This window comes from Setaria italica, chromosome IX, assembly GCF_000263155.2.
Source record: "Setaria italica strain Yugu1 chromosome IX, Setaria_italica_v2.0, whole genome shotgun sequence".
Classification (NCBI taxonomy): domain Eukaryota; kingdom Viridiplantae; phylum Streptophyta; class Magnoliopsida; order Poales; family Poaceae; genus Setaria; species Setaria italica.
In genome coordinates this window covers 47,481,668-47,502,302 of record NC_028458.1, presented here as the reverse complement: position 1 = coordinate 47,502,302, position 20,635 = coordinate 47,481,668, and the positions used below count along the sequence as shown (strand labels likewise).

General features: G+C 50.6%; 2 protein-coding genes across 2 annotated transcripts; both read right to left on the bottom strand.

The window, feature by feature from the left end:
- Window positions 1-383: 383 nt before the first annotated feature.
- Window positions 384-4,919, bottom strand: LOC101779063 (U11/U12 small nuclear ribonucleoprotein 65 kDa protein). Its single transcript, XM_004984458.4, has 11 exons — window positions 4,403-4,919; window positions 4,081-4,152; window positions 3,706-3,912; window positions 2,942-3,023; window positions 2,645-2,827; window positions 2,408-2,566; window positions 2,155-2,325; window positions 1,806-1,893; window positions 1,304-1,362; window positions 1,052-1,117; window positions 384-754 (listed from the first exon to the last, which is right to left on the bottom strand). Exons 1-11 carry the CDS (start codon window positions 4,609-4,611, stop codon window positions 671-673), a joined length of 1,380 nt encoding a protein of 459 aa, XP_004984515.1. The 5' UTR covers window positions 4,612-4,919; the 3' UTR covers window positions 384-670.
- Window positions 4,920-15,595: 10,676 nt separating this feature from the next.
- LOC101778652 (NAC domain-containing protein 79) lies at window positions 15,596-17,599 on the bottom strand. The gene is made up of 3 exons (XM_004984457.3): window positions 17,223-17,599; window positions 16,833-17,110; window positions 15,596-16,706 (listed from the first exon to the last, which is right to left on the bottom strand). Exons 1-3 carry the CDS (start codon window positions 17,419-17,421, stop codon window positions 16,134-16,136), a joined length of 1,050 nt encoding a protein of 349 aa, XP_004984514.1. The 5' UTR covers window positions 17,422-17,599; the 3' UTR covers window positions 15,596-16,133.
- Between the last annotated feature and the right edge of the window lie 3,036 nt (window positions 17,600-20,635).

Sequence of the window (20,635 nt, the reverse complement as noted above, 5' to 3'; positions counted from 1 at the left end):
AATAGACATATTTTCAAATCTGAGAAAAAAATTAATAGTATTTTTTTGTCTAACTAAGAAAATCTTATTTCAGTTCACCTATCCATCCATTTAATAGTTATCTTGGGTCTGATGCGTAACTCTTCTTTCTTCCAACCGAGATTGGTTTCATGGGTATCAAGGAGATTGGCTTCACGGGTACCAAGGAGTTTATACCTTGATGAATCGTTTGTTTACAAGAACTTGTTTACAAGAACTACTTAATGACATGATTAAATGGATGAAGGAGTACTTAATGGCATGATTAATGATTAAATGGATGATAAATAGTATGATAAGTTGGATTGTTTTTCTTGTGCCAAGAGGAAATAGTACTATCAAAAGAGAATGGAGGGAGCAGTAGCTAAATCTGTAATTAAAAACTTCCAGTGTTCTTTTTCACCAATATAGTAAATTTCAGTGACCAGCAAATTGAAATATCCAATACAGTAATTTTTCAATGGCCGGAAAACTGAATCTCCGGTGTTGTTCACCAAACATCTAGCAAACACAGTAAAGCAATTATCCATTACACTATGGGAGGAATCAATCAAACCAATCCCAGCAAACAACAGATACCCACACCCTCTCATTGTTACTTTACAGTTCGTACCAACTTCTGAAACCTGTTAAAATCAGAAGACAAACTGCCCTAAGAAGCTTTGTTAGCAGCAGGATTTCTACCAAATTGTATGATCATCGGTTTTCCTTTGAACACGTATCCATGAGCTAGATTCTGCAAAGCCATAAACGAGACACTTATAAGAACCCATGGTTTTCATGGACCCAATAACAAAGAATCATGATAATAGCAAGACCAAACAGAATGATCATCAGAAAAAAAGAAGGATGTGCATTGTTTTCAGATAAATAACGATATTTACGCTTTTGTAACTTTCTGTGCAACTCTGTCCGTAGTAAAAACCTGACCTTGGAGTATTCAGGTTGCACTCAAAAAATTAGATCAATTAGCTATGCATCTTACTTGCAACATTAAAAACAAGTGTATCATGTCAATAATCAAATCACTTACCAGAGCTCGTTGAGCAAGTTCAACCGTAGGAAATGTCACAAAGGCTTGACCACGCATCCGTCCCTCCTGGAACATGATTACAACATGGCAAACTATCATAATGAGGCACATGGTAGCAGTAAAAACAGAACTTTTACAGTCTCAAATGACAGCCGTTTTTCACATAATTTTCACAAGTAGTTTATATTTTTTGCAAACTAATTCTTTTCCGAATAATGATAAGGGCACGAGTGAATGGTATGTAGATCTAACCTGCATTAGCTTGATACTTAGACCCGATCTTACACTGTCCATACTTTCGAAAAGAGACCCTGGAGAGAGAAGGTAGAAACAAAAATTACAAACGACACTCTAGAAAAAAATGTATAAAAAATGTTTGGGCAACCTGCTACGACCTAGAATCTTAAGCAGAACATTATTAATTCCTAGGTAACACATCTTTAATCTGTCCTTGTTACCTCATTAAGCATCTTTATTCCCCTGAGCTTAGATAGATGCAAGCATGCATCTGTACTAATGATGCTAAGATATCCATCGTTAAATTTAAGGTATGACTATCGTTGCACAAGATTGCTTTGGTTTCTAACTTTCTACTGGGCCTGAGTTGCAACATAGTTGGATCACATCTCAACCTACCAGTTAACCAATTGCAGGACAAAGTTACCATTTTAATGGTAACTCTATGCTCCTGAACCTTTTCTTTTAGGACAAATACTGAAGCAAGGCCCTGAAAAAGTAAGTTTAACAGCCTTACCAAAGACATAGAAGAAGTCATCATGAGTGACATCCTTTGCCAAGTTCTTAATGTACAAAACAATGGCGGGATTTCCTGGAGTGTAATTCTGTGAAAGCAAAACATAATATTTGGAGTCGATTCAGTGATGAGTAAGGAGCCTATGGCCCGAAGAAATATAATTGCTGCTTTTGAGATTCACAGTTCTTCAAAATGTTAGGCTCCTATCATCAAGATAGAGATGAAAAAAACAACTCACTGAATGATGATAAAACTACACTACGACATCATTAGTTCAAGAAATTATATTGTCAGGACTGTCGGTTAAATATCTGTGCAAATGACATGGTAGTACATTAGCAATTTGTACCTTGAACATAGGAAGGGACAAAATCTCCTCTGGTGGTAATTTATCTTTCTCTATTTCCTGGGGTGTGACAAAATGTTTCTCTTCAAGCTGTTCATTTGTTGAATCCAATTCTTTGTCAGTTGTACTTGGTATAGGTGGTTCCTTCTGTGTAGCCTTAGGGGCAATTTTTATCTGACGAGAACCATTGTATTAGAAAAAAAGACAGGCACTCAAATTTTTCAACCAATGAGTAAACAAACAAAGAGTAGCTAACCTGAAGTACTGGGTTTTTCTTTTTTATCACTTGAAGCTCAGTAGAAACCAATGCAGCAGGTTTCACCCCAACTGCTTCATGAGCAACACTTTTATCAACTGCAGGACCAACAATAGCTTCATGTTTTGCACGCTTGCTTTTCCGTTTATCAACATCGTCCTGGAAAAATAAAGTGTTCATGAATGATTTGAAAAAGATGTTACAAGGTGAAACTAGAAACACAGAAGTAGCAAGTACATCAGATGATTCCAACTCAGACTCATCACTAGACAAATCAGCTGAACGAGGTTCCTCCGTTGTAGTAGGTTGCAGTGGTGGCGGAGGATGAGGGGGAGCAGACACTTGTGATGGTAGCGGCGGAGTAGGCAATGCCATCCGAAATGGAGCTGGAAGATTCATCTTGTTCATTAAGTGTAACACCTGTCGCAAGAAAAATGTAGTAATGCATCTACTCGTGCTGAATGAAAAGATAGGCACAGAAGCATGCCTTGCAAGTTATAAAAGTGAGTTCAGGGGATGGAAATCCTAATAAACCTGGGTGTAGAATCGGGGGACGGCAATGAGAGCATTAACAATATTGTTCAATATGTTTCCATCTGGCGGTGGATATGCATACCTAAAAAGATGCAGAGCACTCAGATCAAGCTCAAGAAAGTAAGGTGGTTTATGATTGCCAACAGTGTATATCAGAAAAGGCTTCAGTGTAGAATGAGAGGTATTCGATTGTAAAACTGTGCAGCATTGTGGAGTCAGAGAAGTGCATCACCTAAGTCAGCATATAATAGTTTGGAATTTATGCTAGTCTGATTCTGATTACATTCCAGAAAGATACAGCAAATGGACCATACATATTTTGCATTGACAGCTCAAAGGCGTTCAGCTGAGGAATTTTTTAAAGTAAATTCAACTATTTCACAAAATCACAATGTGAAATAGATAGTTCAATTCATAATCCCAAGAATTCAACTATCCAAGCATCATGTTGCGAAAAAGGATAGACAAATTCATAGTTAGTGAAAATGATTTCTTACGAAATTATGAGTATGCAGGTAAACTGTCTAAATTCTAAATAACAGATAGCGCAATGTATATTCATGAGATCTAAGAGGTTGCAGAGAACAATCATATAAAAACTTACAGGGCAGAGTATATTCATGAGATCTAAGTGGTTGCAGAGAACAATCATATAAAAACTTACAGGGCAGAGTATATTCATGAGATCTAAGAAATGGCTAGGCATCTTCACGTCAACATCAAAAGATAATGTGACGTAATGAAGCAGTGAACTGATATCATACTCAAGATGTGGTGGAAATGGATAGTCCACACCAAGCTTGGGAGCAATTGGTTCAGCAGTCGATGTAGGATTCTTCTGATTTTCGGAACAAATACTTGGTGCAGGGGACACACCATGCTCTAGCTGGTCCTGAGGCTTCGCATGCGCATTATTTGCATTTGGCCGATTTGCTCTCTCAACTATTAACACTTTCCCGAGAAACCTCAACCTGCAAAGCCATCCCTTAGTGAACAGGCAATGCATGACGTATCAGTTCAGATGAACACAATGGGGGCATTAATTCACAATATTGACAGGAGAAGACTGTCGGTGAATGCAGCCAATTTGGAGTGAAGAGAGTATGTGACCTAAATCATCATGTGTAGACGAAACTAACCTGTTCAATAGCGAATGTGCGTGATTGGCTGCCGCCTCGTCCCTAAAATCTACAAATGCACAGTTCCTCAGCCTGCAACAGACCAACAAAATGGCTAAGCAACCAAACAAACATAGGAGACAGCTTGGTGTCCAAATTTGACCAGTAACAACTCTAGTGGAGAAATATGGCAGAGAGATATTGAATCTACGACAGGATAGTCCATTGCAGCATCGCCTAAACAATTATATATTAGACAGAACCACACGCTACTGAAACTAATTTAGCATGCAGAACACCAAGCAGAGCACAATTAAGCAAGTGGCAGGGAGGAGATAAGTACTTTCCACCGGCACAGGGGCGGACGGACGTGGCCCCGTAGTGGGAGAAGAGGCGGGAGAGCATCTCCTGCGTGATCGCCTCCGGGAGGTGCCGCACCAGCAGCGTCGCCGCCCCCGCTGGCGCGGGGCCCGGCTGCTGCTGTTGCAGAGGCGGCGGAGTTGCGGGGTAGGGTGCTGTAGGTAGCGTGTGCGGCGGCGGGAAGGACGCCATCGGAGTTAACGCCGGTGGATTCAGACTGGTCTGGAAGGAGTAGGGTTTTACTGGGACGGCGAGTTCCGGCCGCACCTGGCGGGCGCGCCTCCCTGCGTCGGATCGAACCCGGACGCCTCCTGGATTCGCAGCGCCGCATCCGCAACCGGTGGGAGCTGGAGAGATACTTGCGGGGTGCGAACGCTAGGAAGCGGGGCCGGCTCGCGCTCAGCACGGTGGCGACAGGACGTGAGCCGATTCTGTGGGCTTTAACGAGGAAAAGGAGAGGGGGGCGGGCGGGGGAGGAAAGGAAAATGGCGGGCCGGACACGAGGCGGCGCTGCGGCCTGCTGGGGAGAAGAACCTTCGGTGCAAACTGCAAAGGCAAGGCAAAGGCATCTAGCGCTGCGAGCCGGCAAGACGAATTCGCATGGGCTTACGTTCATGGGCGACATCTATCGTTGCGGGCCGGTTTAGTTGGGCTGGGGTCTCCGACATCTAGCCCAACAGCTATTTTTTTCTTTGAACTCCCCTCTCAATTTCTTTCATTCCCTTCTCCGCGCAAAAACTGGACTTCATGCTTATGCGTTGAACAACACGAAGAACTTGGAGATCCTCTTAACTCTAGTGCAAACTCCAAATCAGCTCGCGAGTAGTGCAAAGCGTGTCAGTTAATTTGACCTGAAAATTGACAAGGTAAACATTAAATTCCTAAGGCGATCAGCAGCGAAGCCTTTCGAACTTATGGGTAGGCGTTCTTGGAATAAACATCACGACAAATAGATATTCAATGTAATCATATGGTGTGAATAAATAAAGCATTAATGGTATGTGCCATCGGTTGTAAGAGCCGACAGGCTAAGATAAAGTATTGTAAAACAACAGCTATAAAAAGGAACCCTTACTAACCATGCGCACACAGATAGACTAATAGATCTAGTCAATATCTTGATAAGTGTAATTGAACTTATATAAGGGAACATGAATAAGAAGGTATTGACATCAATCTATTAATTAAAAGACTAGAACACAATAAACAAGGACCTCTTACCTACCGCTTACAAGTCGATTCAGCCAATAGATCTAATCAATGTCATGATAAGTGTATTGATCTTAGATAAGGTAACATGAATGAGAGGACATTAATTTCGGCCCATTAACTTAACAGACAGGCTTGCAACTGCAAGACCTCGTATGCACACCTATCAGTTTAATGACGTCATTGCGCTTCTACGAGTTATGGATGATACCCAGCCGATGCATGGCTCTCAACAGTAGCGTTCTAACGTTAAAGATCCAATGGCTAGCAATACAAGAGGTAGGGGTAAAGATCTATTAGACCTAGCATATGTGAAGCAATAAAAGCATGTGAGATCTAACCAGCCGATACGATCAGATAACTGGTGAATGCTTAAACAAGATCAAGAAGTCGATGAAGACAACCTAACCAGATCTAAGTCATTCGATAACTATGAGCGCTGATAAAACTAAAAGATTGATACGATGCAACTTAATAAACCAGAGCAACTCGATAACTGTGAGCAACGTCGAAAACAAGTAGAATATTGGACAAAGCCTAGAAAGTTTTACTTGCAGTATAACTAGCCACACAACCGAATATCAGGATGTAAGGAAGTTCTGATAGAGGTCGTGATGCAGCCGTGCGCGTAGTAAGAAACTCATTAAAATTACTTTACTCCTACTCTTAGGGTTTTGACGGTGTGCCGTCAAAATATTGTATTGATTGATTAATGATTATTCGTTACAAGGCCCATGGGTTTATATTTATACCTGCAGCAAACTAAAATCTAATCAATTACGGCATGAATTATTACAAACTAATTAAAAATTACTAAAGATACTTCTCCACGCTTTCCCTTGTTCGGTAGAGTCGATTTCGCTTCGGATTAGACCTCCTCCAATCTTCTATCGGCTTATGGAACCCTACCGTCCCGCGGCTAATCTTATCAACGCGGAGTTATCAACAGCTATTTTCTCTCTCCTTCGTGAGCTGACTGTCAACACTCCTGCATCTCCGAGTCCGACATGCGCGAGAGGTTCCTCAGTCCGACTGAGCGCGTGCAATTCGATTTCATAACGGAACCGGATGACCGACTGGGAGAAGGAGAGCGCCATGCATACCATCACGCCCCGCTTTAAATATCGAGGCGCACCGCTCGTCCAAAGCGCTGAAGTGAAGAACCTGCGATACGAGACCAAGCCATCCATGGCCGCTGTGGTTCGCGTTGCCGGCGTTCAGTCCGTTCGCGTCGCCAGCCGCCTCCAGATCGCCATTTCTTTCTTCCCGTCTTCGACCCGCCGCGCCGGACGCCGAGTAGGCTCGGCCGGGGGTGCGCCCCCGGCGCTGACGGCGGACGTCCGGGTCGTCATCCGGAGGCACTTCCCCGCCGTCGGTCCACTCGGAACACGGATCGTCCAGAAGGTCTCGGAGGACATCGCCCTCCGTAGGCGGCCGGCCCGCAAGCTTCGTGAGCCCGACCGCGTCGAGCGAGCGCTCGCTGAAGACGTGCTCCCGCTCGTCGGCCACCCCTTCGACCGCGGCGCCGTGATCGCCACCAGCAGGGAGATCTGCGCGCGCGTGGCCGCGGCCTGCGCCGATCCGCGCGTCGCCGGCGCCGGCGTGCGCGTCCTGGTTATGGTAGACACGTTAGCGTGCCCCGTGGTGTTCTGCCCCCGGCCACCATGCAAATCGACGATGTGGAGTGGCGGTGCCGTCAAGAACGTGATCGCGAAGGCCGACGACCCGTGCACGGAGCCGGAGAGCGGCTTGCCTGCAGCGGCAGCGAAGGAGCAACCGCGTCCTGTCGGCGTCATCGGAGATTCGCGGGCGAAGCCGGTGGAGGAGAGGTTCGAAGGCTGGTTGCCGTGGTAGATAGGATTGTGTCGATGAATGTGACCCGGCGTTGAGGCTGCCGGCCGGAACTAGTACTCGGAGTCAGTGATGATGCCATAGCTGAGACAAGCGTTTGCTGCTGCTAGATAGCGCCTTCTCCCTTCTGCACTTGCTTGAAAGTTGAAATGTAATTTGTAGCTTTAGGTTTCTTGTCAGTGATTTCGATCTTTCAGTACGTGTACCTATTGCATTATTGTGACCTGAAATACCTAGTCTCGTTTGTATTATGAATCTGAAAAGCTGTATTCTTTAACTGGTCAAGAAATAGTTTCGGTTGTTCATGTATCTGAAGCTTATCGTGAACGATTTGAACGATAACACAAACAATAAAATTAGTCAATTACCTGGATGTGGTGGCTATGGTGGGCCGGTAGACTGCATAGACGGAGACTCAGTCCAAAAGCACAAATAACTGGCCCGAAATAAGCAAGATGTTAAAACCTAAAATCACTCACTAAGGATTGTTCCCCAAGAATTTCCAGAACAAGAAGGATTGTTCTTGAAGCTGAAAATATGTTAAGCAAGAAAATGTTCCGAAGCAGAAGAATTTTTGCAGAACAATGTTTCAGAAAAAAATGTTCCGGAACCATAAAACTGTTCCAGGAAAAAAAAAAGAAAAATCCCCCAGAAAAAAAGAAGAAAAATGGAGCGCGGCTCCGGCGGCCTAGCTTGCGGCGCATGCAAAAAAACTACGTCTGCTGCTCTTGTCGACAGATGGGCTGCACTGCCCTAGGAAGGCCGTTGCGGACTTTTTACAGGTCGGACACAAATGGGCTGCAATGGGTTGCGAACTGCAAGATTTTGATTCTGAACATGGTACCTCATGTTCGGAAATCTACGTGGTCTATAATTGTTGCGTGCGTTCGTACCCCTTGCGTGACAGCGTGCAGCAGGGGCCGAGAGGGCGACGAGCGATTGGATCGGACGATGGAACCCTCAACCCTAGGAAAAGCTCGCCATTGTCGATATCGTATTCTGGAACACTTAAGCAGTGCATTCAATACGTGACGCGCTGTACCGTGTGTGCTCCCGTCCCCGCGTCCTCCTGAGCCTGATTGATTCGACTGAGACGGTATTTGAATACGAGGTGCTAAACTTTAAAAGTGTCACATCTGATGTTCAGATGCTAATTAGAAAGACTAAATATGAGCTAATTATAAAACTAATTACAGAATCCATATACTAATTCGCGAGACGAATCTACAAATCATGGACTAATTAGTCTTAATAGATTCGTCTCGCGAATTAGACTCCATCTATGCAATGGGTTTTGTAAATAGTCTATGTTTAATACTTCTAATTAGTATCTAAATATCTGATGTGACGGATTCTAAAGTACTTTAGGGTGTTTCCAAACACCCCTGAACCAGTGGAAACGATTAGTCCCCAAAGTCCAAACGCCCGTCTCCGTCGCTATTCTCCTCCGGTATTGCGCGGCAGGTGTCTCCGTCCCCGCTTCAGAACGAGCCCCCTCAACGCTGGCCACCATGGCAAGCTGGCGAATCATGCCTCCGCGTCGCGACCACTAGCCCCCACGGCGACCGGCCGCCGGGACGCGCAAACGCGAGGGTCGTCGGGTCGGGTACGGTGGTGGCGCGCACCGATGCGCGAAGCGCGCTGCGATCCAGAGCGGCGCGCGCTGCCGGCCGGCCAGGCCGTCGGGTCGGTGCAGTGCGCTTGGTCGCGCTTCGCTGGAGATCGCGACGTTCCGGCCTCGTACTGCACCTGCACGGATGGGTCAGCGTCTCTAGAACCGCCCGTTTCGTTTACTCTCTCCACTGCGGATCGCTTGCATTGTCCACTATACGCTCTGGATAAAATTCGCAGTAGACGACGGACCCGGCGCTACTTTGGAGGTTTAATTTGAACCGTGTCAAGACTCGGGAGTATGTTCTTAATTAGGTGCTCATCTGAGAATTGTCTTCTCGATCCACCACTGGCAGCTGACCCTGCGAGAGGATAAACTAGAATGAGCGCCCGGCCTATTTCGGGAAGTCATAGCGGAGAAACACAAGACGTCGTCAGCGGCGCAGCAAATGAGGAACTCTTTGAGTGCCATCCATGAACGCCTCTTCAATTTAATCCGCGCGCAGCCATGGCCACGCATCACCAGAACTACCCCGCATCGCCGGGCACCTAATCTTAAACTAATCGAACGTTAATCTCCCACTCTTCTGCCCGCTAACACTAGCAAATATACTTTACAATATAACGAACTTTCCGGAGCTGAAACATGTCACGCCAAATATCATAAACAACATGTTGTCGCGCCCAAACCCGCACGCATTTCACTAGTTGCGCAGATTTTCCCTGTTTGAAAATATCTCGCCCTTGCTTCTAAAACTCTTCGAAATCCCCAGCAGCAACGCGCAATTACACACGTGTTCGAATGGCCGCCACCATCCCGCCCGGCTGCGCAACCGTTCGCCACGAGGGCCAGCAAGGACGAACGCCCGGGGACGTCGCCGTCGGGGTTCCCAAGCGGCGCACTCAACGGAGCTACACCTGGCAATGGCAAGCTCCGCGACGCAACTCGCCACACGCCCCCGCCAGGCTTCTTGGACGAGACGAAGAAAAAGGGCGAGACAAAATCAAACCCGGATGAGACTGACTTTTTGAGAGAAATCAGACAGCCGGTCCGGGTTGCGTCACGACTGACAGCGCTCGGATCTGCCGGGAGTCGCTCGATCGGAGTGGTTTGAGAGCGCGGAACTGCTCCGGATCTGTCACATTAATTGAAACCGTTGACAACATCTCGGTGCTGTACTGTACGTTGCCGATCGGGATGGCACAGTGGGAGTGGCAGTGGCCAAGCGGCAAACATCCTTCGGATATTGCCAAATGCGTCTCCCCTCGTTCGTTTTCGCGCACATTTATGGCGTTTCGCGTCTCCAAAACTCTTCTCGCTCGCACATATGCACGGCCAGAATTTTCGAGGCTGCGGTGGCGAAACGTGCCCAAGTTCTACTGTGGCTGTGAGCCGTATGAACAAGTTGACACGTGCAGTCGGTACTCAGGACTACTGATGCTGTATCTTTTTTCCAAGCGTGCAGTTGATGTGCAGGTAGACGAAAAGATTGAGATTTCGCAGCGCTGCAGGTACAGCTAGCCACTAGCCCTGACGCTCTTCGGCCAGACGCACACACCCCACCGGTTGCTCATGACGCTTCGCTTGGTGCCGTACGTACATGTTGATTACGCTGTGGACATGTCACGGGCTGAGAACCTAAAGCTACCACAGCCTACCACGAGCTCACCCCCCGTTTGTTTATCGCGTAGCACGACGAGTAGAAGCATCACTTGACTGAAGATTTGTTCACTTGCAACTGACAGGGACAAGGGCGTACCAACCACGGGGAAAAAGAGGGGAGGGCGATCTAGAGCGCGAGGAGAGGGAGGGTAGGTTTGGAACTTTGGAAGCCTCCGGTCACCAAACCTTATCTGGCTATCTGCTCAGCTCCGGCACGGCCCCGTCGGCGTGCCACGCAACAGTAAAAGGCCGGCACTCACCGTAGACTTCTTCGTACGATAGCATATGGCGTCCCGGCGACCACGCCGGAGGTGCCTGCAAATACTTGCATTGGATTACGGTACGGTCATGGACCACGTGGGCGTTTGGGTTCGTTTTGTCCACTTTTTTTTCAGGCGCAAGTACGTGCTTTAACGCCACGGCTGCCCAAGTAGAACGGAACGCCGGAACGGTGCCTCGTAAGGTCAGAAAAGGCGCGTCGAGGCGGAGCCAATGCGCCACGTGAACAATGCGGCGGCGACGGTGTGCGTGCGACGTCGAAGCGTGCCACGGCGGTGAAGCATGTGGTTGTGAGCTGGTTGCGGCGGCTCGGACTGTTTGGCCATGATTCGAAGTCACGGAGCAGCTCAGTTTGGCAAGTACGTGAACGCTCTCCGTCCATGGAGACAAGGAGCATTTGTGGAAGCCTTGCGCGCCTTTTCAACAACGAACTGATGCGTTAACTGTGTTGTCATTTATTGGCGGCGACGAAATACTACGATGGATTGCACTTTGCAGTAGCGGAAACGGCGTGATTCATGCGTGACTGCACCTGCATGAGGTTTTTCATCTAGAACGTGAGAGAGATGGACGAGTGTGGTGGGGTCTAGGCGATTTGGCCTTGGGATCTTTTTTTCCCCCTTGGACACCAAGACTGGAGCAACCAATCGGTGGCGACCGGTGGGCCAAGGCGGCGCGGCAACAACATCAACCGTGGCACGCGCCTGCACGAGCCGAAGCGCGTCAGACACTCAGACGTCGCGGGCAAGAGCGCGACGTGGGCGGCAGCCGGGCAGCGGATTGAGCTGGCCCCTCGTCACGTCATCGTACCTCTAAGTTAATGGTAGTTACAAATAATAAGAAATTTATTTTTATTAATAATCCACCAATCAACCCCTTATCTTGTTCATTATAGAAAAAATTATATGACAATCATCCAAATATGCCTACAATACCTTGTATTTGAGGGAGTATCCACCATTCCATGTTTATGAGATACCTTATCATTTATGGAACATTTATCACTAAATCTTGATTACCCATATCACACAACATCACTAAGTGTGGATACGAATTTAAGAAATATTCTGCCCTTTCATCTAACTTCTCCGAGATGACACTTGATTTGAGCCGATATTATCTGACCCATTATAACCCAAGCACATCCACAGTAGTTATGCTGCTAGCATCATTTTTTAAAAAAGCAACAAAAGATGAAAATATTAAAAATGCATAACGACCAAAAAATTATCGTGTTGTTTCTATGCTTATTATAGCAAAAACCTCCATATTTTAGATGTGTGCTAATCCACGTGGACACAGGGGTGACATGTATGGACACATATTGGCCATACTATAGTTCTTTTAAAAAGGACGGCAAGAGCTTTGCCACAGTATTGTCAGAGAAAAATGGAATGGTTTATGAGAACAGTCGAGCTCGAGCCCAGAAACGTACCCATAAAAAAAACTACCAAAGGGAGGGAGGCATAGCATACATCCTTTTCGGTACAACCCAACTACCATGTCTCACTCAACCTTGTTACACTAAGCGCAACTTTCAAACTATGGTTAAGCTGTATCTTAACTCACAATTAATCCTTTGGAATGCCTCAGGTCGCATTTGTGCAGCCGCGTTAACCGTTTGATTAGGACGTAATTAACAAAGCCATTTTTTTCTCTCGGTTGTAACGCGGTTGTATAAATCCGCTGTTAATCCATGAAGCGTATCAATTTAATGACCACAAAACGTAAAGCGTGTGAAATGAGATTAAATTCACATTTATGCACCGTTTCACTATTATGAGATATCTTATCATTTATGGAACAGATCACTAAACTTTGATGATCCATATTAGAAAAACATCTCTCATATATACAAAAAGGGGGTATATAATCGTCATGGGTATGATTTTAAGAAACAATTTGTGTTTTCCTCTGACTTTCTGAGACGAAACCAGATTTGAGCGGATATTATCTGACCCATTTGCATCGAGTCGCCTTTACAATAGCTACGCTGCTAGCATCGCTCTCTGTAAAAGCAACATACCACCTTGCGGCAGCCCAAATCAAGTGGACAATGACAGAGCGCTTGCGCTAACAATGTTGTCGAAGAGGGATTTTCAAACCTTTTATGAAAAGGGCGCCGTCCGATCCCTTTCCGAAAAGTATTCGGGATCACCGCCCTAATACATTCCATTATCGCTCAAGCAGGGGGCTCATTGGGTAAAATCTCTCTCCCTTGCTCAAAGAGCAAACAAACAAAATGGTCGCACACAGCTGTCGCAAAATGCAGCAGCGTCCAATTGTAACGTCCACTTGTAACCGGTGGCTCGGCTCTGCTTCTCTAGAAGAAGAGAACACGCGTACGTGTCGCCCCCCGGACGCGCGGGAGGAGAGCAGAGAAGAAACGGGGAGACGGACACGGACGACGGAGAGACGGAAGTGAGCAGGCAGCTCGCCGGTGCCGGACACCTCGCGCTCGCGAATTGTGATGCCGCATGCACACGAGCTGCGCACGCGTGCACGCGTTACGGGCTGGCTGGCCTATGCGTTGCTGTACAAGCTATCATCAGACGCCGATCACGAGCAACCTCTTGGGTCTTTTCCTGGTACACCTGGCAGTACGTATCAGCAGGGACTTTATCACGTCGCGCGTGCTAATCCGTGGCAGGAGCCAATCTTCGCGCGAGGCATGCGTATTCGCACCTGTGAGAAGTGAGAACACACCACGAACGAATCCGTGGTTCCAAGGTTCTTTGCTCGCTCGCAGTTGGTCACCGGTCGCCACTCACCAGGTGGACCTTGGCGCGAGGACTGCGATCCACGACCTAATACAAAAAAAAAAAAAAAAACCACGAGCCCGCCGTCCTGATGCCCTACGAATATACGATCAACCAGTCACCGCCGCCCAATTCAGCTTCCCCGATCCGTGTCCGGACGGCATGGAGCAAACGAAAGCGAGGTCGGGGTGCGCACGGAAAAATTCCCGTTCTGATGAGCTCCGGAGACTCCTGCCGCAGCCTATGCCGGGTGGTTAGTGGTCACGTCCCCCCGACGGCCCCCTGGCATCTAATCCGGTGATGATGCGGGAAAGGAAAAGGCGGGGGGGAGGAAGCGCTTAAACAAGATTATCTGAGGAGCCCGGTGGCCCGTAGACGACGTCAATCGCCGGATAAGACGCTGCGAAATCCGCGCCGTAATCACCAGGCTGAAAGCAACCCGCATCTGGACATCTGCATCGGAACGTAATCCCCCCCGGGGAGAATTGATTAGCCTCGGGCACACACGCAGGTTAGCAACATGCGCCCTTGATCCCCCGCCGGCCGCCGAGCAGAGAGAGGGAGAGGGAGAGAGCGGTGCCAATCGATCTTTGTTTAGAGCCAGCCTTCGCGGTCCAAGATGGCGTTTCTTTATAGACGGGAAGGACGGCGAGGAATAGTATAATGCGAGTACCAATGGACGGGGAGCCTAAAGTTGTGACGTCACGCGGCGCAACGACTTGGACAGTTGAGCCAATCGCCCAATCCGATCCAATCGGAACACCCCAACCCAACGGCAGAGGAGAGGTGAGGTGACCGGCAGCTGCTGCCGGCGTTGTTTTCGCGTCACTCCCGGCGCCATCCCCTACGGGCTACGGCCTAAAGCTTCTTCGATATACTCGTAGGCTCCTAGCCTTGGTGTGAGGGGGAGGAGAGAATATTCGCCCCCCAACCCAATTCGCCCCGCCACAATTATTATTTCCGCTCCTTCTTTTATCAGAGCGAATCTCGCCGATCCTTCCATTCCATCCGTCCTTGCCGCCCCTGGCTCAAGCCAGCGCGTGGAAATGGCCCGGCCAGGCCACTAGGTCAGCCACACACACCGCCCCGAAACCCGGCGCCCGCTCCGACCCCACTCCACCTCCACCACCGCGCCGCCCGGCACAAGCCTCTTGCGTCGAATGGAAACGAATGCGCGCACAAGCAAAAACGCAAGACGCAAACGCAACGAACAGAACAGCAGCAGCGCGCGAAGCCGTTCCGTGGCCGGTCGCCCGCGCGCGGTTTCGGCCGTCCCCGTCGTCGGCGTGCGCGTGAGCGACAAGTTTTTTCCCCGTGGGGCTGCACGACTTGGGGTCGGGGTTGGTTAGGATGGATGTGCACGTTGGGTTTCTGTTTCTCGCCTCGTCCGTTCCGCTGGCTTTTACCCGCGCATGGAGAGCGGAGACGTCGGCGGCGGGGGCACGCCGCTGGGGTTTCCGAAACGAGATAAGGCCGGAGCCGGGCGGTAGGCCACTTCGCGCGAGCCATGCCGCCGATCCGACTGGGCGCGATGAGGACGACGTCGCCTCCAAATAATTGGCCGGATTTGGATCCCCGATCCCCACAGGGGGCGAGCGCGGACCGCCCCATCATCCGCATGGCGGCGTCGCGTGGGATGACGGCGAGGGCCCCATGGATCGAACGAACCATGATCCGTCCACTGCCGACCCATCCCATCGCATCGCGTCCATGGGGGTGGTTGCTGCTAGATTTTGGAAAGACGTAGTGATCGTGCGATGCCATGAACGAACAAGTGGAATACGGTAGCAGTACAGCAACAGGGTTGAGATCAAAAGAGGTTAACTGAAGCATCAATTCACATAATGGCATGTCGAGCTCAAGCAGCAATTAATGGTGGTACATGTACACATAAAGCTAGCGCTAGCTGGCTCATCAATCGCCCAAATTAACTAATCAATTCGTAAACCCCCCTGCAGTGCACTGCATCTGGCATCTGCAGATGCAGCACCACCCCTAATCTGCACCCATTCATTAATCCTATCAATAACTTGCCACTACTGACACAATCAGAGAAGTAGTACTATGTACATAGATCAAGACAAGGAACCTAGGATGGGGGGAATTAATTAACAAGGAGGCCCTAATCCCCTGGCGGCCTGGACGGATAATAATCTAGTCAGACCCGAGGTCAGGAGCGGCCAGACTTGGCGGGGGCGGTGACGATCGACGACGCATCAGCGAACTGTCACCAACCCAAGCGAGAAGAGACCAAGATAATCAATCAAATCAAGCAATTAATCAACCAAACCATGTGATCGGCGCGGGTGAGCAGACCCGGCACCCGATCGCATGTTCAGGCTTCAGTGCTTCCAGAAGTCGGCGACGTAGAGGAGCGGGTCGTCGAGATCGTGCAGGAACTGGTGCGACGCCGACGGCGTCACCGCCGACGAGATCTCCGCGCACCCGCCGCCGGCGTTGCGGTCGGTGCTGAGCCCGGTCTCGCGGGACGGGCTGAGCACCGACGTCGTCTGCCCGGAGGCCACCTGCTCCGCCTTGCAGTACCTCCGGATGGCCGGGGTCAGGTCGCCGGAGTTCACCGCCGGCAGCGAGAAGTACTGGCCGGAGTAGAACATCGGCGGCTGCTGCTGGTACTGCAGCGGCGCGTGCTCCTCCATCTTGACCGGCAGGTAGCTAGTGCCCGGCGCCGCGGCGGCGTGGCCCGAGGTGGACGCGACGCCCTTGAAGTCGATCACCTCGTCCACCTCGCCGCCGAAGGAAGGGTCCATGAGGGGAGGCAGCTCGGCGCTGTCGAGGAGCTCGCTGATGAAGCCCAACGAGCCGATGCGCTCGAGCTCCGCGCCGGCCGCCGCCATTGCGGGCTCCGTCCTCGCCGCCAGCTCCTTGTTGAACACCTTGCACACGGCCCACTCGTCCTGCACGCAACAAACAAACCGCGTCTCAGGAAAAACGAAGGGGAATTCGCGCACCGACCGAAAAGGGAAAGAAATTTCCAAGCTCGAACAAGTAATTAAACGAGGGATAGGGGAGAGAGGCCGGACCTTGGCGGAGCGCGGCAGCGCGTGGGGAAGCTTGCCCTCGAGGCGGAACTCGTGCATGACCCAGCCGGTCTTCTCCCCGCGCGGGGCGCGGCCGCGGTAGAAGACGAGGGTCTTCTTCATGCCGACGAGGATGCCGCGGCCCCTGAAGATCTCCTTGTCCTTGCCGGTGGCCTTCCAGTAGCCGGTCTCCGTGGCGCGGTTGGTCCGCGTCCCCGTCGGGTACTTGCGATCCTTGTGGCAGAAGAAGAACCACTCCTTCTCCCCCATCTTGGCCCGGCCTGCAGAAATCAAACGCGAACTTTTCAATTAGGCCATGGTTTCCAAGAGGTACTAGTACAAAGGACGAAAAGGTGCAGCTACGACTGTGGATGCTAGTAGCCTAGTACTGACCTGGGAGATCCCACGGCTCGCACTTGTTGAGGTCGACCTCGCCGATGACGCCGGAGACGAAGCGGTGGTCGAGGGCCTTGTGGGTGAGGTAGTGCGTGATGATCTCCTCGTCGGTGGGGTGGAAGCGGAACCCCGGCGGCAGGTCGAGCTGCCCGGCGTCCTCCACCTCCGCCTGGTTTATCACGGACACCTCAGACATCTCCGCCGCACCGAACAACACCAGCAGCAGCCTCCCTTTCTCTCTTCCGCTCCAAGCCTCGACGAGAGGAAGCGGAGATGGCTGCCTCACAGGGAAAGAGAGAGGAGAGGTAGAGGCGTGTGTGAAAGAGAGAGGTGGGTTGGGGAAGAAAGCAAAGTGGCTGGACTGGAGGAGCGGAGGGGCTGGGCGCCTTATATAGGCTCAGCGCGGTGACGGGCCGGGAGCGGAGAGCCATGCGGCGGCGGCTTGCAGGCGACGGACCCCGTCCGGCCGGGACCGGGCGAGAGGGGTCGGGCCGGCTCACCGTTCACGTCTCACTTCTTACCGCCAGGACAGGAGCTGCGGCCCCAAAGCAACTTCCAAATTACCTGTCCTAATCCTAATGGCCCTTGTCCTAATCCTGTGCCCGCTCCGCTCCACTGGCCCGTGGAATATTCACTCGCCCGCCCGTTCACAGCTAACGCGGCAGCGATGCGGCCGAGTCGAGAATAGAAAAACCACAGCTCTGCTCTGCTTTAAATATCACGGAGCCTTTAGATACAGTTTCAGGAGGAGTTTTTTCTGTGCTCTCTGACCTTTTTTACGAGTGGGGGAGTAGACATGGGCAGGCATATCTGTCCGTCCCCACATGGCAGCGAGAAGAATTCAACGCGCCGCTACCCCCGGGCATCAGATATTCATATCCTCCTCCTTCCTCCCGGTTGCTTTCCAGAAAACGGCGAGAAATCCCGATAACCATGGCAGCTTATTCGTGACGAATCGCGGTCCGTGGTTGTCGTGCTCGCTTCCGTTCGTCGCCTCTTTTGGGAAACTTTCAAGCCAGTAGTTGTTCCTTGTCCACAGGGCGGGGCGTAACGTCACACGACGAGGCCGGCGACGGCGACAATTTTGTGCAAAGATACCAACGGCCTTTACGCCTGTGGACGTATGGGCGCAGCCGGACGAAAAGCACGGAAAATTCGATGGGATGAGCAGTTTTCCCTTTCGGAAGGGAGCACGCAGCCCGCGTCCGTAGCGCATCAGGGCATGGTCCCGTGGTTCTGAGCATTTCCTCCGTCAAGTTCTCCGCTTTAAACGGAGTGCGAAATGTTAAGCGATGACGTGCTTCAGTTCTAGCCGGAAAGAGCTAGCGGTGATTTTTTTAAAAATTTATTTTGTCCCTCGTCTGATTCTTCCAGGCTTTCCAGCAGTAAATATCCAAGTGCAGGGCATGGCCGGACGGTCTCTTAAACTTGTCGCGTTGTGCCAAATAGGTCCATCAACTCTAAAAACGCATTTTTGGGTCCCCAAACTTGCTAATCGTGCCAAATAGATCCAAACCTTAGCTAATCGTGCCGATTTGTTCTAATCTCTCTCATCATCCTTGTCATCTTCCCCCACCCCTCCATCTCTCTCCCTGCGCCGTCGCCCCCTCCCTCCCTTCCCGCGCCGCCACTGCTCCCTCTCCCGCGGTCATGTGCCGCCCAGCCCTCCAGGTGTGCCGCCGACCTCCCTAGCGCAACCCCTCCCCGCTGCCCCTCCCTGTCGCGGCTCCACCCCGCCGGTCCTCGCCGCATCGCCGCCTTCTTCCCCATCTAGCGGCACCGGCGGAGCTCCTGGACAGGCCCCTGATTCTCCGTCCCGCCGGCGAGGGACGCGACAGCCTCCTTGTCTGATGTGAGGGTGAAGGAGAGGACGTGATGGCCGGTGAAAAGGAGGTAGTCGGTGCGGCGTGGCGAGAGGTAGGCGAGGAGCGTGGTGACCTAAGACTCGCCAGAGGCGACGGCCTCGAGCTCGAGCAACGCGTCCCCGGTAGCGAAGAAGACCGCCACCCTCCCCCGCACCTCACCTGCGCCGGCTGCTGCCGTCCTCCGCGCCTCCCTTGCGCTGGCCGGACCGGTGGCTCGGGCTTCATATGGCGGCAGCGCTGCGGTGGACGATTGGCAATGACGACTTGCAGGATGGGTACGCCTTGGCGTCGCAAAGCTCGTGGTGATGCTCCCCTACTCCTCCAGCGTCGAGAGTCCTGCCGAATCGAGCCGGTCAAACGATGGCAGTGCCCTACTTTGGTGGTCGACGGGTACAGAGGCGGCGATGCCACATTGGAGCTCCACGACACGGACGCCGTCATGGGAAGCTGCTCCCGGTGCACGGAAACGAAGGCCGGGCAGGTGAGAGCCGCCGGTGGTGACGACACGGAGGAGGGCGTGGGAGGCGAAGGCGGAGGCATCGACGGCGAAGGTGGCGGTGGCAGTGGCTTCGAAGGGTTGGACGTGGCGTTGGACCGTGGGAGGTGGGCCTCCTTGCCGCCGCCACTCGTGGTCGAGGAAGGTGCTGCTGCAGCGGAGAGAGGAGGAGGACGGCGAGGAGGAGGAGGAGGAGGTTTTGGCATGGGGGAGGCGCAGTGGCGACCGGCGCAGAGGAGGCCAGTGCGGGGAGGCGCTGGGGCAAGCAGCTTGCAGCTTGCGGTGGCGAAGAGCAGGGCGGCCGGTGAGGATTTGAGCGAGAGAGAGAAGAGGATAGAAGGAAGAAAGGGAGAGGAAAGAAAGGTTCATGGGGAGAGAGGGGGAAGGGTGGAGGAAGATGACTGGGATGGCGAGAGGGATTAGAACAAATCGGCATGATTAGTCAAGATTTGGATCTATTTGAAACGATTAGCAAGTTTGGGGATCCTAAAATGCATTTTCAGAGTTGATGAACCTATTTGGCATAACGCGACAAGTCTAAGAACCCGTGGTGCATTTCACTTTATAAATGTGAACTATGTTCGGTTACGGTGAGTACTTCCATAGAAAGTAGGGAAGTCGTCTGAACTTCCACTCCCTTTTATTTCTCTACTATTTTACTATTTTGTGTGATACATCGTACATGCCTTCCCTAATTCCACGAACAGGAATACCAATCTTACAAATTTTAGAAACAAGATCAAAATTGACTGTCACAAAACACAAAGAATACGAAAGTTCTTTTAATCAGGGGACATTTGATGAGCTATGCTATCACTATCACCCAAAGAATACAATCCTAGCATTCAAAATTTCTCCGACAATATATGCAATCACAATGAATATATGTATAGCATTTGGACCAGCTAGTGGGGCCAAAGTAATTTACAGGGTGTTTGGATCCTGGAGCTAAAATTTATTCCGTGTCACATCGAATATTCGGAGGGTCCTAATTAAATATGAGTTAATTATAAAACTAATTACATATATGGAGGCTAAACGGCAAGACG

What these genes read in the sequence shown, in the direction of transcription:
- LOC101779063 (XM_004984458.4), bottom strand. Translation starts at nt 4,611, where the DNA reads ATGGCGTCCTTCCCGCCGCCGCACACGCTACCTACAGCACCCTACCCC. An exon ending in GCACATTCGCTATTGAACAG is followed by an intron (nt 3,913 to 4,080) that starts GTTAGTTTCGTC and finishes ATGGCTTTGCAG; the next exon opens with GTTGAGGTTTCTCGGGAAAG. An exon ending in CCATTTCCACCACATCTTGA is followed by an intron (nt 3,024 to 3,705) that starts GTATGATATCAG and finishes GCATCTTTTTAG; the next exon opens with GTATGCATATCCACCGCCAG.
- LOC101778652 (XM_004984457.3), bottom strand. Translation starts at nt 17,421, where the DNA reads ATGTCTGAGGTGTCCGTGATAAACCAGGCGGAGGTGGAGGACGCCGGG. An exon ending in CGAGCCGTGGGATCTCCCAG is followed by an intron (nt 17,111 to 17,222) that starts GTCAGTACTAGG and finishes TGATTTCTGCAG; the next exon opens with GCCGGGCCAAGATGGGGGAG. An exon ending in CGCTGCCGCGCTCCGCCAAG is followed by an intron (nt 16,707 to 16,832) that starts GTCCGGCCTCTC and finishes TGTTGCGTGCAG; the next exon opens with GACGAGTGGGCCGTGTGCAA.